General features: G+C 60.9%; 1 protein-coding gene across 1 annotated transcript in view; it reads left to right on the top strand.

Moving 5' to 3' along the window:
- COL11A2 (collagen type XI alpha 2 chain) overlaps positions 1–15,896 on the top strand; it is a 68,301-nt gene that overhangs the window by 52,146 nt on the left and 259 nt on the right. The window contains exons 57-68 of the mRNA XM_077832841.1: positions 159–212; positions 561–668; positions 1,243–1,296; positions 1,391–1,444; positions 1,913–2,020; positions 2,462–2,515; positions 4,134–4,169; positions 4,269–4,322; positions 10,421–10,691; positions 11,252–11,364; positions 11,712–11,780; positions 12,543–12,776. Of these exons, the coding sequence (XP_077688967.1) occupies positions 159–212; positions 561–668; positions 1,243–1,296; positions 1,391–1,444; positions 1,913–2,020; positions 2,462–2,515; positions 4,134–4,169; positions 4,269–4,322; positions 10,421–10,691; positions 11,252–11,364; positions 11,712–11,780; positions 12,543–12,776 (1,209 nt within the window). The remainder of the gene's footprint in view (positions 1–158; positions 213–560; positions 669–1,242; positions 1,297–1,390; positions 1,445–1,912; positions 2,021–2,461; positions 2,516–4,133; positions 4,170–4,268; positions 4,323–10,420; positions 10,692–11,251; positions 11,365–11,711; positions 11,781–12,542; positions 12,777–15,896) is intronic.

The following is a 15,896-nucleotide window of genomic DNA, read 5'->3' as shown; positions in this document are numbered from 1 at the left end:
GAACCGGCGCCCCCTAGAGAGGACAGGCCCCGTGCCCCATTCCCTGCCCCCTGAGCCAGCCGGTCCCTGCCCTGGGGCTGGATGGGAACCGGCGCCCCCTAGAGGGGACAGGCCCGTGCCCCATTCCCTTGTTCACCCCCTGTCTCCTCTCTCCGCAGGGCCCCGCAGGCTCCCCGGGTCCTGAGGGGCGTCAGGGTGAGAAGGGCACTAAGGTAAGTGAACCAGGCTCCGTGGGCTCTTCCCCCAGGTGGGGTCTCTGCTGGGGAGGTGTTGGGTCCCGGATCCCCTGGGGTCAGACCCAGCTCGGAGCTCCCCAGAGACGAGGTGCAGCGGGGTCTGTCCCTAGGCCCAGGGCCCAGGCTGGGAGCTCCCAGTACAGCCAGCCAGGCCGCGGCCCAGCCACGCCAAGGGCTCCTGTCCCACGGTGCACTGGGGTCGGTGTGATGGGGAGCCCCAGGATGGTCGCTGACCCCAACGGGGTGGGTGATGCCAAGGAACCCCCGCCACAGCTGTGAACCTGTCGCCCGTCCCCGAGCTCACCCTGCCCCTCTGTCCCCCAGGGCGAGCCAGGTGCCGTGGGACCTCCTGGCAAGACTGGCCCTGTGGGGCCCCAGGGACCGGCCGGCAAGCAGGGGCCTGATGGGCTGAGAGGCATCCCTGGCTCAGTGGTAAGTGACAGCCAGCTGCATGCCAGCAGGACTCCTGGGTTCTATCCCCAGCAATGGGAGGGGCATGGGGGCTGGTGGGTTAGAGCGGGGGGTGGGCTGGGAGCCAGGACTCCTGGGTTCTATCCCCGGCTCTGGGAGGAGAGTGGGGGCTGGTGGTTAGAACGAGGAGCCAGGACTCCTAGGTTCTATCCCGGCTCTGGGACGGGGGGGTCTGACCCCAGCTCCGCAATCCATGCTTGTATTTCCCGGCCTGCTGATGGATCCCTGAGCCCCAGACACACAGGGGCTGGTCTCAGCTGCCCCCCCCTCCCGCTGTAAATCCAGAACTGCCCTCCCCCGATGCCAATGGGCTGAGAGTGGAGCTCTCCCCACTGCAGGCCTGTCCAGGGCAGTCAGCGCATGAGATCCACTGCCTCCGACTGGGGAGCCCCAGAAGGGTGGGGTGCAGGACCCCTGCCTCCAGGCCGGGAGTCCCAGAGCAGGGTGGGGCCTCTGGGGCTGGGCTGTGGGGGGCAACCCTGGGGCATGGTCAGGGCAGCGTTTAGCTCTAACCTCTTCTCTCCATCCTCCGCAGGGAGAACAAGGCAAGCCGGGTGCGACGGGCCAGGCGGGCCCCCCGGGACCTGTGGTGAGTGTGACTCTGCCCTCCCCTGTGACAGCATCCCCAGCTGGGGAGCCCCCTCTCCTCCCCGGCTAACCGGTCGGCTTGTGTCTCCCTGCAGGGCCCCCCGGGGCTGCCCGGCCTCAAAGGGGACTCCGGAGCCAAAGGAGAGAAGGTGAGCGGGGAGCACACGGGGGACACAGCGCCTGTGTGTGAACGCACAATACACCAGCGGGTGGGGGGGAATGATACACGCCCCGTGCACCCGTGTGCACCAGCGTGTGCCACGTGACACCAGCCCACGCCACGCAGCGCCCGGGAACATGCCAGCGCACACGTGGTGCACAGTGCCGGTGAACGCAGCGAGAGTCAGGAACGCCCATGACACGCACATCACGAGTGTGGCACAAGCGATACACAAGCCTGTGTGAACGAGGCACATCAGCACAACAGCGTGCGAGTATCCCTGGGGTGCACATCCCACAGCCTGCACAAGGGTGTGTGAGAGCCCGGGACAGAGACCCCGCACAGACCCCTCCCCACACACTGTCCGTACCAACACGCCCAGGCTGTCCCACACACAGCCCTCGATGCCTTCCCCCATCTGTCTGTCCTGCAGTGACCGCTGTCTGTCTTTCCCCAGGGCCACCCCGGTCTGATCGGTCTGATCGGGCCTCCAGGCGAGCAGGGAGAGAAAGGAGACCGGGGCCTGCCTGGCCCGCAGGGCTCCATGGGGTCAAAAGGAGAGACTGTGAGTATTGGGGTGGGGGGGAGTTCTCCACTGCCAGACCCCCTGCCAGAGACCCCTGCCATGTGGGGAGCAGTGGGAGCTTGGGGGGCCAGGAGCCAGGATTCCTGGGTTCTCTCCCCAGCTCTAGGAGGGGAGTGGGGTCTAGTGGGTTAGAGCAGGGGGGGCTGGGAGCCAGGACTCCTGGGTTCTATCCCTGGCTCTGGGAGAAGAGTGGGGGGTCTGGTGGGTTAGAGCAGAGGGGATGGGAACCAGGACTCCTGGGTTCTAATCATTGCTCTGAGGGTGAGTGTGGTGAGCAGGGCTGCCCAGGGAGGAGGCTGTGTTGGACCCAGGGCAGACGGGGGGTGAGCGTGGGAGCCCCTGTGAAGTCTGGGCTGTGAGGGGTTAATTGGGGTGCTTCTGTTCTTGCGCTAATTTCGCTCTCTGTTCTCGTCCCCGCAGGGGATCCCTGGTGCTACCGGCCCCATCGGACCTGCCGGGCCCCCGGGCCTTCCTGTGAGTGACCTTTGACCTTCCCCTGTGCCACTTGTGGGTCTGGGCCTCACCCCATGGCCCCCCTGTCTGAGCATCACCTGTAATGGGCCCCGTTTTGTCACCTGCCCCTTACCCTTGTGTCTGGGCATCCCCTGTAACATGCCCGTGACACTACGGGGTGCAGTCCAGACTAGGGCAGGGGCTTTGTCATCGGCTGCCCGGTATCCTGGGGTGTCCTACGGTGCCTTGCTGTTGGAGCTCCCAGCCTGGACCCCCCACAACTAGCCCCCAGCATGCATGTTCCCCCCGAGGGCTGGGTACAGCCACCACCTGCTAGCCATTCGCAGGCCACACCCGGCCCCCACCAGCCTGGGTTAGTGCTGCAGGGTGACCCCAGCCCATTCCCCCCCTCGGCTTGCCCCCCAGACCGTGTGTTCTGCACTATCCAGCCACATGCAGGTCCCACCCCGAGATTTGGTTACAGTCACCGCCTGCCAACCATCCCCAGGTCATGCCCGGCCCCACCAGCCTGGGTTAGTGCTGCAGGGTGACCCCAGTCCGCTCCCGCCCCGGTCTGCCCCCCAGGCCGTGTGTTCTGCACTGCCAGCCCTCTCCTGGACAGGCCCGATAGGGGATTTCATGTAGCCGGTAGCCCCACAGATGGCGTTACCCACACAGCTCGCAGCCCAGGATTAGGGTCAATAAACAATAGAAGAAGCTTTGTTCACTACAGAGCGGCAGGTGGTCAGTGAGTCCTGGTGACAAGGTGTCGAGGTCAGATGGTCACAGGAGAATAAAGATAAAATGCTGCCCAGATCGAACCCTAACAGGCTGGGCGCGGTCTCTAACCACTGCTGGCCAAGCACCAGGTCGGGGTCTATCCCAGGGGCCGACGGCTGGTTTCTTGTGTCCTCAAAGGTGAAAGAGCTGGGCAGGGAGTGAGAGCGTAGGATGTTCGCCCCCCTTGGATAGCTCAGCCCCTGTGACATGCGCGCTCCCGTGGGGACCCCTAGATAATGCTCTGTCCCCCGGAGTGAGGGGACATGGAATCGGTGGGACGGGTGAGCTGAGCTCAGGGCACGTCGACACTTGGGAGCTCTCCCATCGGCGGAGTTAATCCACCTCCCCGAGGGGCCGGTGCTGTGTTGGCGGGCAAAGCTCTCCCAGGACAGAGCTGGCCACACGGGGGCAGGTCGGTGTAACTGCCTCACTCAGGGGTGGATTATTCACAGCCCTGAGCAATGTGGTTACACCGATACAAAAGTCTGCAGTGTAGACCTGGCCTCAGACCTGGTTGTTCCTGCCCCGTCCGTGCCAGAGCACAGCCGCTTGCTAGGTGCTGGCCCATAAGCTCGGACGGCGCCGGGTTGGACGCGAGCCCTTGTCCTTGTCGCCGCCCCAGACCTGTCAGTCGTGACTGCAGCCTGTCCGTGACGTGCGTACGACATGGCTGCATGGGGCCCCGTGAGCTCACGGACCAGCCAGTCACTGGTGTGCAAAGGGACCTCACTAGGTGCATTACAGTGGGGTGTGAATAGAGGGCGATCCTGTCACACCGCCCCTCCCCCTGCCTGAGGGCTGCCAGCGCCCCCCACTCCCAGCCCCCCGTGTCTCTGATTGTCCTGTCATTGCTTTGCAGGGCCCAGCCGGTCCCAAGGGTGCGAAGGGAGCCACGGTAAGCGCTGTCCCTGGTGCCCCAGCAGGGGGTGCCCTTCCCCCTGCCCCTGTCAGCCCTGCAGCCAGCTGACGTCTCTGTTTGTTTTCTCCCCGCCAGGGACAAGCCGGCCCCAAGGGCGAGCGAGGTGTCCCCGGCCCCCCTGGACACCCGGTGAGTGACACCCCCCACTTCCCCCCCCCCCGCTTCCCTTTGACCTGCTGCCTCACACCATCCGTTCCCTGTGCTCTGTCTGCTCCCCCTGGTCCCCGCCCATCCCTCGCTCACAGCGCCGTGCCCCTTGCTGGCTCGGTTACTTACCCTGCCCCCTGCCCTGCCCTGCCCCCCTGTCACGGAGTGTGGGGGAGTCCAGGCCCTGCACCCCTCTTCCTGGGATTCACTGAGACTCTCAGCAAGCCAGTAAAACAGAAGGTTTATTGCACCACAGGAACACAGTCCAAAACAGAGCTTGTGGGTACACCCAGGACCCCTCAGTCAAGTCCTTCTGGGGGAGCAGGGAACTTAGACCCCAGCCCTGGGGTTCCCTGTGTTCCTCCACCCAGCCCCAAACTGAAACTAAACCCACCAGCAGGTTCCCTTCTGTGGCCTCTCTTCACATTCCTGGGCAGAGGTGTTACCTCCCCCTCCCCCTCCTGGCTCAGGTGACAGGCTCTCAGGTCTCCCATCCCCAGGGCACATTCCCAGGTCAACACTCCCCCCTCCCTGCTGCCTCACATCTCTCCCCGTTTCGAGACTGAACTGAGCGGGGTCACTGTGACCAGTGACCTGGGGAAGTTCGGGGCCCCCTCTCCGGGACAGCGCATCCGCTATCAGGTTGGCCCTTCCCTTCACGTGGACCACGTCCATGTTGTAATCCTGCAGGAGCAGGCTCCACCTCAGGAGCTTGGCGTTGGCTCCTTTCATCTGGTGCAGCCATATCAGGGGAGAGTGGTCGGTGTAGACGGTGAAGTGTCGCCCGAAGAGATAGGGCTCTAATTTCTTGAGGGCCCACACCATGGCCAGGTACTCCTTCTCGATGGCCACGTAGTGTTGCTCCCGGGGTAGCAACTTCTTGCTCAGGTACACGATGGGGTGTCTCTCCCCCTTTCCATCCTCCTGCATTAACACCGCCCCCAGTCCCGTGTCTGAGGCGTCGGTGAACACCACAAGGGGCTTGTCAAAGTCTGGGTTTGCCAGAACTGGGCCACTGACCAGAGCCTCCTTCAGCGCCCGGAAAGCCTCCTGGCACTGCTCAGTCCAGACCACCTTGTCTGGCTTCCCCTTCTTGCATAGCTCCGTGATGGGGGTGGCGATGGTGCTAAAGTGGGGCACAAATCTTCGGTAGTATCCTGCCATCCCAATAAAGGCTTGGATCTGCTTTTTGGTGTGGGGAGCGGGCCAGTCTCTGATCACCTCCACCTTGGCTGGTTCCGGCTTTAGGCGGCCGCTCCCCACCCGATGGCCCAGGTAAGATACTTCAGCCATTCCCACCTTGCACTTCTCCGCTTTTACAATCAGCCCAGCCCCCTGGAGTCGGTCCAGCACTTGTCTAACCTGGGACACGTGGTCCTCCCAGGTCTGGCTAAAGACACAGATGTCATCAATATACGCCACGGCAAAACTCTCCATCCCCCTCAGTAGCTGGTCCACTAGGCGCTGGAAGGTGGCCGGCGCTCCCTTGAGGCCGAAAGGCAGGGTCAGGGTGATAAAGGCCGATTTCAGCCGGGCATCTGCATCCAGAGGCACTTGCCAGTAGCCCTTTGTAAGGTCCATGGTGGTAAGGTACCGAGCTCCTCCCAGCTTGTCTAGGAGCTCGTCTGGCCTCAGGGGTAGGGATCAGATACAGTGATGGCATTGAGCTTCCGATAGTCCACACAGAACTGGACCGACCCTTCCTTTTTGGGGACCAGCACCACCGGCGAGGCCCAAGGGCTGGCAGATGGCTGGATCACCCCCAAAGCCAGCATGTCCCGGACCTCTCTTTCCAGGTCCTGAGCAGTTTTCCCTGTGACTCGGAAGGGGGAGCATCTTATTGGCGGGTGCGACCCTGTTTGCACCCGGTGGACAGTCAGATTAGTGCGTCCAGGCTGGTTGGAAAACAGCTGTCGGTACGGATGCAGCACCCCCCTGACCTCAGCTTGCTGGGCAGGGGTTAGCTGATCCAAGAGGGGAATTGTTTCCAGGGGGGAACCAGCTCTGGTCCCAGGGAATAGATCTACTAAAGGGTCATCTCCCTGCTCCTCCCACCACATTCCCCCTGGCATAATATGGCTTCATCATATTCACATGGTACACCTGGCGGTGGTGCGCCCTGTTCGACAGCTCCACCACATAGTTTACCGCATTGAGCTGCTTGACGACCTTGAAAGGGCCCTCCCAGGCGGCCTGTAGTTTGTTCTTTCTCACAGGGATGAGAACCATCACCGGATCCCCGGTGGCGTAGGCCCGGGCCCGCGCCGTGCGGTCATACCAGACCTTCTGCTTCCTCTGGGCTCTGGCCAGATTCTCCCTGGCCAGGCCCATGAGTTCAGCCAGTCTCTCTCGGAAGATCAGGACATACTCCACCACTGACTCTCCATCGGGAGTGGCCTTCCCCTCCCACTCATCTCTCATCAGGTCCAGGGGGCCCCTCACCCTCCTCCCATATAACAGTTCAAAAGGCGAAAATCCGGTAGACTCCTGGGGCACCTCCCTGTACGCGAACAGCAGGTGAGGTAAGTACTTGTCCCAATCCTGCGGGTGCTGGTTCATAAAGGTTTTCAGCATCATCTTTAGCGTCCCATTGAACCTCTCCACCAGCCCATTGGACTGGGGGTGATAAGCTGAGGCCCAGTCGTGCCGGACCCCACATTTCTCCCACAAGCACCGGAGCAGGGCCGACATGAAGTTGGAGCCTTGGTCTGTCAAGACTTCCTTGGGGAACCCCACTCGGCTGAAAATGGTCAGGAGCGCATCGGCCACGGTGTCTGCTTCAATGGAAGCTAAGGGCACTGCCTCGGGGTAGCGGGTGGCAAAATCTACCACCACCAGAATGTATTTCTTCCCCGACCGGGTCGTCTTGCTGAGAGGCCCCACGATGTCCATGGCCACCTTCTGGAAAGGCTCCTCTATGATGGGCAAAGGTCTCAAAGCTGCTTTCCCCTTGTCCCGGGCCTTCCCCACGCTATGTCAGGGGTCACAGGATCGGCAATACTGCCGGACCGTGGTAAAGACCCCGGGCCAGTAAAAGTTCTGTAGCAACCTCTGCCGGGTGCGCTGGATTCCCTGGTGCCCTGCGAGGGGGATGTCATGGGCCAGGTACAGGAGCCTGCGGCGATACTTCTGGGGGACCACCAGCTGCCTCCTGATCCCACAGGACTCTGCTTCCCTTGTGGGAGCCCATTCTCAGTACAGGAACCCCTTCTCCCACAGGAACCTCTCCTGGCAGCCTCTCCTCCTGGTCCGTACCACACTGAGGTCGGCCAGGTCCCTGAGCTTCCGCAAGGAGGGATCTTTCCTCAACTCGGCCTGGAACTCAGCGGCTGGGGAAGGGATGGGGCCCGGTTCCCCCTCAGTGGCCAGGTCTGAGGCCTCCGCCTCTCTGAGCCGTGCCCCTCGGCGCTCCCTCCCCACCAGGGAAGAGTCCTGCGCCTCCGGTGCGGTACCCTCCCCGAGGTCAGGGAGCAGTGCCCCTCGCCGGCTCTGGCTACGGGTCACAACCAGGGCGGTCTGGGGCTTGCTTGGCCAGTCCTCTAGGTCTCCCCCCATCAAAACTTCAGTGGGCAAATGGTGGTGTACCCCCACATCCTTGGGGCCCTCCTTGACCCCCCATTTCAGGTGTACCCTTGCCACGGGCACCTTAAATGGGGTCCCGCCCACCCCTGTCAGGGTCAGGTAGGTGTTGGGCACCACCCTATCTGGGGCCACCACCTCGGGCCAGGCCAGCGTCACCTCTGCGCCCGTATCCCAGTATCCATTGACCTTCCTCCCATCCACCTCCAGGGGAACAAGGCACTCTCTCCAGAGGGACAGCCCCGCGGCCACCCTGTAAACCGAGCACCCTGAGTCCAGAGCCTCCAGCCCTCTGGCGGAGCTGGCCTGGGGTACTCTTCCCTCCTGAGCAGGTGGTAAACTGGTAGGCCCCCTTTCCTGGGTCGTCTGCCCCTCGTCCAGCTGAGTCCCTACCCAGTTAACCCTGGGTAGGTTGGGTCTGCTCAGTCTGTCCCTGAGCCTGGGGCACTGGGACTGTACGTGGCCTCTCTGGCCACAGTGATAGCAGCTCAGGTCACGTTGGTCCCCTCGAGCAGGTCGGAGGGGCCCGACGCCAGGCGTTCCCCTTGGGAGGGGGTTCTCCCTATTTCCCCGCTGGGGGGCCCCATGGTGACTCTCTCTCTGCATCGGGGGGTGCCTGTTCTTTTGGGATTCCTGCCAGCTACCCCCTGACCGACTGTTCACAAACTCGTCGGCCAGCTGCCCTGCGTGCTGGGGGTTCTCCAGCTTTTTGTCCACCAGCCACAGCCTCAGGTCGGAAGGGCACTGTTCATACAGTTGCTCCGGTACGATTAGGTCAAGCAGGTCCTCTTTAGCTCGGGCCCCCGCTGTCCACTTGCGGGCATATCCCTGCATCCGGTTGACCAGTTGTAGGTAGGTGACCTCAGGCATTTTACGCTGACTCCGGAACCTTCTCCGGTACATCTCGGGGGTCAGCCCAAACTCAGGGAGCAGGGCCTGTTTGAACAGTTCATAGTCCCCTGCCTCCGGCCCTGTCATCCGGCTGTACACCTCCACGGCTTTGGGGTCCAGTAAGGGGGTGAGGAACTGGAGCCTGTCTGCGGGGTCAACCCTGTGCTTCTCACAGGCATTCTCAAAGGCCGTCAGGAAGCTATCTGTGTCCTCCCCCTCCTTACGCTGGGCCAGGAAGCACTTATCAAAGTTCCTTGCAGTCTTGGGTCCCCCCTCACTCACCACAGCCGGGGCCCCACTGCTCCTCAGCCTGGCCAGCTCCAGTTCGTGCTGTCTTTGTTTCTCCTTCTCCTGATGCTTCCTCTCCTTCTCCTCCTGCTCATGTTGACGTTGTTTCTCCTCATGTTGACGTTGTTTTTCATGATCCTCCAGCTCCCTCATTTTCATCTCCCTCTCCCATTCCAGCCACCTCCACTCCAGGGATGGGGAGCTCCGCCGGGAGGATCCCCTGCTGGCTGCCGGGGTCAGGGTGCCCTCGGTATTCGCTGGGCTTCCCCCAACCCCTCCCCCAGGCCTAGGTAGGAAGGGTCTCGAGATGTCCTCGGCAGCAGTCTGACCGCTCCCAGCCCGGTCAGGCCCCAGGGCCCATGCTGCATCCAGCGGGCGGCTTCCCTCAGGGGCAGGGATCGAGTCATCCAAGCGATCCCTCTCCTCCGCAATCAGCTGTTCTTTGGTGGACCTCCCGATGCGCAGCCCCCTCTGCCTGCACAGCTCCACCAGGTCTCTTAAGGCGTTTAGCGTACATCTCCCTGCTGGCCACTCGCAGGCCGGGCAGCTTCCCACGGTTTCCAGGAAAAACCCCTCGTGTGCCAGTCCTTCTTGAGGTCACCCCCTCTTTGCCAGGGTCGAGCTGCAGACTCCTCCGCCCGTGGGACCGCTCGCTGCGATCCCCTGGGGGACCCTGTTACTGCAAAAGTCCTTCTCTCTGGTCACACACTCCCAGGGGTTAACCGCCCCCTGAAACCGTCTCTCTCTGAATCTTCAGCACACCTGGTCCCCGTCAATCCCCCTTCGTTTTACTGTTCCCCAGTCACTTACTGCAGGAAGTGCCGTTCACGGGGTGCAGTACATCCCACCGCTGACACCAGTTTTCACGGAGTGTGGGGGAGTCCAGGCCCTGCACCCCTCTTCCTGGGATTCACTCTCTTCACATTCCCGGGCAGAGGTGTCACTTCCCCCTTCCCCTCCTGGCTCAGGTGACAGGCTCTCAGGTCTCCCATCCCCAGGGCACATTCCCAGGTCAACACTCCCCCCTCCCTGCTGCGTCACATCCTCACACCCCCATCCCTCTCTGCCACTCCCCCTGTCCCCCCCATCCCTTGCTCACAGCGTCATCCCCCTTCCTGGCTCGGTTACTTACCCTGCCCCCTGCCCTTCCTGCCCCACCCCACCCCCTACCCTCCCCACCACCTCCCCTCCCTGCCCTGCCCCCATCCCTCCCTGCCCCTCCTGTACCACTCTTCCCCCAGCCCCTTCCTTCCCTGCCCTGCCCTGCCCCTGCCCACCCCCATCCCAACGCCTGGCCCACTGACGATGCTGTGCCGGAGCAGGGCCCCCCTGGGGAGGTGATCCAGCCGCTGCCCATCCAGCTGCCCAAGAAGAGCAAGAGGTCGATCGACGCCAGCCAGCTGGTGGGTGAGGACGGGGAGGGGATGGTGGCGGACGGGGTCCATGGCCACGCAGGCGGCATGGATGAGATCTTCGGCTCCCTCAACGCCCTCAAGTTGGAAATTGAGAACATGAAGCACCCGATGGGCACCCAGGACAACCCGGCCCGCACCTGCCAGGACCTGCGGCTCTGCCACCCTGACCTGCCCGATGGTGAGCGCCGGGCTGGGCTCGATGGGAGACGGGGCGGTGCTAGGGGCCTTTTTTGCAGGGAGCGGGTCAGGGGCAGCAGGGGGCCCTCCCCGGGCAGACAGGGCTGGTCCCATTGCCCCAGGGCAGCGCTAGGGGCTGGGCTGCAGGGAGCGGAGCAGGGGGCTCTCCTCTGGCAGTCAGGGCTGGCTCCATTGCCCCAGGGAAGCGCTAGGGGCTGGGCTGCAGGCAGCGGGGCAGGGGGCAGCAGGGGGCTCTCCCCGGGCAGACAGGGCTGGTCCCATTGCCCCAGGGTGGCACTGAGGGGCTGGGCTGCAGGGAGCGGGGTGGGGGGCAGCAGGGGGCTCTCCCCAGGGAGTCAGGGCTGGCCCCATTGCCCCAGGGCGGCACTGGGGGGGCTGGGCTGCAGGGAGCGGGGCAGGGGGCAGCCGGGGGCTCTCCCCTGGCAGTCAGAGCTGGCCTGATGCCCCAGGGTGGCGCTAGGGGGCCGTAGTGCTGGGGTGGCTCAGTGGGGGAAATAAAGGGGATTCTTCGTGCATTGACACCCCCTCTCTGCCCCCCAGGCGAGTACTGGATCGACCCCAACGAGGGCTGCTCCCGGGACTCCTTCAAGGTGCACTGCGACTTCTCGGCTGGCGGGGAGACCTGCCTCTTCCCCACCAAAGAGACGCAGGTGGTGAGTGTGATGGGAGCTCAGGGGAAGGGGGAACTGGCAGCCAGGACTCCTGGGTTCTCTCCCCAGCTCTGGGAGGGGAGTGGGCTCTGGTGGGTTAGACCTAGGGGGCAGGGGCTGGGGGCCAGGACTCCTGGGTTCTCTCCTGTTATAACCGCCCCAAGACGCCGCTGTCTGGTTTTGGCACTGGAGCAGCTGTGGCTGGCCGAAGGGAGGATTTAGCCCCAGCCTCTACCCCAGCTCCCAGCCAGGCTCATGTGCGTGGGGCACCCCGTGGTGTAGCCCCCCGTGGTGTAGCCCCCCGTGGTGTAGCCCCCCGTGAGCCCGTCTCTCTGGGTCTCCCCTGCCAGGTCCAGATGTCTGCGTGGCAGGAGGAGAAGCCCCCGCGCTGGTTCAGCCAGTTCCAGGAAGGCAGGAAGGTGAGAGCCGGGCTGGGCGGCCGGTGGGCATGTCCTGGGCTCGGTGACACCGCCAGGGTCACCCCAACAGGCTGCCTGGTCCCGGGGATCCTGCACCCTGATAATACACCTCGCACCCCCATACACGGCCCTGGCCCCTGTGAATGAGCCCCAGAGACAGGCCCAGCGTTTGCGTGTGTGCAGATACCTCCTGTACCCTGCAGCTCCAACACTGACCCCCTGCTGACACCTGGGGTCTGCAGGGGGGTCTCCAGTGACCGCACCCCCCCCTCCAGCTAACGTCTGTCCATCCAGCCAGCCTTCAAACTCCTCTGTCATTCATCCCCCCTGGAATCCCCCTCTGTGCCCAGGCCCCAGGGTGTATCTCCCCAGTCCTAGATCCTCACCTCCCCGCCCGTCCCCCCAGGCTCTCCTCTATCTGATCCATCCATCCACCCGTCCTGGAAGCTACCCGTCCCTAGATCCACCTGGAGTCTCGTCTGCCCTGCTAGTCGCCTGTTTAATGTCTGTCCAGCCCTGAGTCCCTCTGCCTGTGGTGTGGCAGATCCGTACCAGAGAAACCCGTCTGTAGCTCTGTCTATCCGTCTGTCCTGGGCTCTGTCCATCTCTCTCCCTGCCTCTGGCGCCCCTCTCCACAGCATGCAGACTCTGATCCCCATTGAGTGCCCCCCAGGCAGGTGTTCCCTGCGCCTTGCCCCGAGCAGGGAGTGCGTGGGGGTGGCCACAACATACGTCTCCCCCTAACGTGTCCCTGCCCCCCAGTTCTCCTACGTGGACGCGGACGGGCGCCCGGTGGGCGTGGTGCAGCTCACCTTCCTGCGGCTGCTCAGCGTGGCCGCCCGGCAGAACTTCACCTACCACTGCCAGCGTTCGGTGGGCTGGGGCAGCGCCGCCTCTGGGGGCCACCAGCGCGCCCTCCGCCTCCGGGGCGCCAACGAGGAGGACATGAGCTACGACACCAGCCCCTACATCACGGCCCTCACCGATGGCTGCGCGGTGAGCAGGGCCCGGGGAGGGGAGCCGGGGGAGGGACAGGCTGGGATGGAGGGGGCGAAGAGAGAGATGGGAGCATGTGGAGGTCTGGGGAGGGACAGATATACTGGGATGGAGGTACAGGGAGGGAGGGAGATGTGATGTTGCACCCCATAATGCTTTATAGAAATATGCTTATGAGTGTAAATATGACATAACTGGAATCTGTTTTACGCTACATATGCCATGTAACACACCTTTGCACAGGTTATGTTCTACTGAAGTCTTCATCCTATTGGTATGCATGGACCATGTTTATATCTGAAGTTATGAGTGTTGGCTCTGTGCTTCTATGTAAAGTGTTTGCTGTAGGAAGCACCTAAGGCAGATCTGGTCAACATAGTGTGAGGGGATTATTCAGGTAAATGGAAGTACTTGGCGAACAACGGACCTTGAGAGACACCAACCCACATCTGAGCTCTCCTGGGAACGTTCCTGTAGAGAACTGAGTCATGCATGAACATGTGACTTGGACATGTGACTCCAAAACTCCATCTTGTAGAGGGGATTCTACACAGGGGGAGGGAGGGGTTTAGACCCACAAGGAGAAACTATATAAAGCCTTGGGAGATCCCTCCATTTTGTCTTCAGCTGGCTCAAGAGATAGCCTTTCCACCCCCAAAGGATACCTGAAAGAAACTGGAAAAAAGGACAGTAACCTCAGGGGGTGTGAGTAGATTGCTGGACCCAGACTAGAAGGAGTATAGTCTGTAAAAGAAGCTTACTGGAACATTTCTGAGGGTGAGATTTCATCTGTAATCACTTTCTTACTCTATTAGGCTTAGACTTGCATGTTTTATTTTATTTTGCTTGGTAATTCACTTTGTTCCGTCTGTTATTACTTGGAACCACTTAAATCCTACTTTTTGTATTTAATAAAATCACTTTTTACTTATTAATTAACCCAGAGTATGTATTAATACCTGGGGAAGCAAACAGCTGTGCATATCTCTCGATCAGTGTTATAGAGGGTGAACAATTTATGAGTTTATCCTGTATACGCTTTATAGAGGGTAAAACGGATTTATTTGGGGTTTGGACCCCATTGGGAGTTGGGTATCCGAGTGCTGGAGACAGGAGCACTTCTTAAGCTGTTTTCAGTTAAGCCTGCAGCTTGTGGGAGACGTGGTTCAGACGTGGGTCTGTGTTTGTAGCAGGCTGGCGTGTCTGGCGCGACCAGGCAGGGCACTGACGTCCCAAGCTGATGGGGAAAACAGGCTCAGAGTCGGTCTCTGTGATCCAGCCCGTCACAGTGGCGTCACGAACAGGATCTGAACCTGTGCAGGGAAACCCCATTGGATTTCGAACACTGTGACGGGGTGGGTCACAGAACCCCCCTTTGGGAACTGCCAGCTGATGTGCCGAGACTACCCCTGAGCACAGGGAATTACCAAGCAAAATGAAATAAAACATGCAAGTCTAAGCCTAATACAGTAAAAAAGTGATTACAGGTAAAACCTCACCCTCAGAGATGTTTCAATAAGCTTCTGTCACAGTCTGGACGCCTTCCTAGTCTGGGTGCAACCCTTTCCCCGGTACAGCTCTTGTTCCAGCTCAGGTGGTAGCGAGGGGATTTCTCATGATTGCAGCCCCCTTTGTTCTGTTCCACCCCCTTATATATCTTTTGCACAAGGTGGGAATCCTTTGTCCCTCTCTGGGTTCTCACCCCTCCTTCTCAATGGAAAAGCACCAGGTTAAAGATGGATTCCAGGTCAGGTGACATGATCACATGGCACTGTAAGACTTCATTACCCACTTGCCAGCCCACAGGTATACAGGAAGACTTACAAGTAAACAGAGCCATCTACAGTCAATTGTCCTGGTTAATGGGAGCCATCACAATTCCAAACCACCATTAATGGCCCATACTTGGCATAATTACAATAGGCCCTCAGAGTTATATTTCATATTTCTAGCTTCAGATACAAGAATGATACATTCATACAAATAGGATGACCACACTCAGTAGATTATAATCTTTGTAATGATACCTTACAAGAGACCTTTTGCATGAAGCATAATTCCAGTTACATATTCACACTCATTATTATATTTTCATAAAATCATATAGAGTGCAACGTCACAGGATGGATACCCTGGGATGGGTGAATAGACAGTTGGAGGGTTGAGGAGAGTGGATGGATACACTAGGAGGGAGGCTGGATGGATGGAGGAGGGAGGGAGGGATGGAGGGATGAGGAGATGAGGGATGGATGGATGGATACACTAGGAGGGATGCTGGATGGATGGGGGATGGGGAGGGAGGGATGGATGGATACACTAGGAGGGAGGCTGGATGGATGGGGAGGGAGGGAGGGATGGATGGAGGGATGAGGAGATGAGGGATGGATGGATACACTAGGAGGGAGGCTGGATGACCAGACAGTTGCAGAGGGGGGGATGGGCAGATGCACCGGGAGCCGGAGTGGGGATGATGGACAGATAGAGGCAATAGGATTCCAGGACGCAGAGGGATACGCAGAGGGGTGGCTGGGTGACCAGATAGACACACTAGGGTGAGGGAGGGAAGGATGGATAGATAGGTGGACATGCCAGGTGTAGCAATAGACAGACGGATGGATGCACCAGGTGCAGGAACAGACGTCAGACAGACAGCTAGATGCACCAAGCTCAGGAATGGACAGACTGTTCCAGGGCTAGGCAGACGTCCCGGTTCAAGGGAGGGGAGGATGGATCAATAGATGAATACGCCAGGTGCAGGAACAGACAGACGGTTCCAGGGGCTAGGCAGATGCCCCGGCGGAGGGAGGGGAGGATGGATCGATAGATGAATACGCCGGGTGCAGGAACAGACAGACGGTTCCAGGGCTAGGCAGATGCCCCGGTTCGAGGGAGGGGAGGATGGATCGATAGATGAATACGCCAGGTGCAGGAACAGACAGATGGTTCCAGGGCTAGACAGATGCCCCGGTTCAAGGGACGGGAGGATGGATCGATAGATGAATATGCCGGGTGCAGGAACAGACAGACGGTTCCAGGGGCTAGGCAGACGCCCCGGCGGAGGGAGGGGATGGGGCATGCAGGAGAAGGAGGCGACAGGCTGGTGTCCATGCCAGGAACAGA

This window comes from Eretmochelys imbricata, chromosome 14, assembly GCF_965152235.1.
Source record: "Eretmochelys imbricata isolate rEreImb1 chromosome 14, rEreImb1.hap1, whole genome shotgun sequence".
In the NCBI taxonomy this organism is placed as follows: domain Eukaryota; kingdom Metazoa; phylum Chordata; order Testudines; family Cheloniidae; genus Eretmochelys; species Eretmochelys imbricata.
The sequence above is the reverse complement of the archived record's forward strand: the minus strand, read 5'-3'. Positions and strand labels throughout refer to the sequence as shown.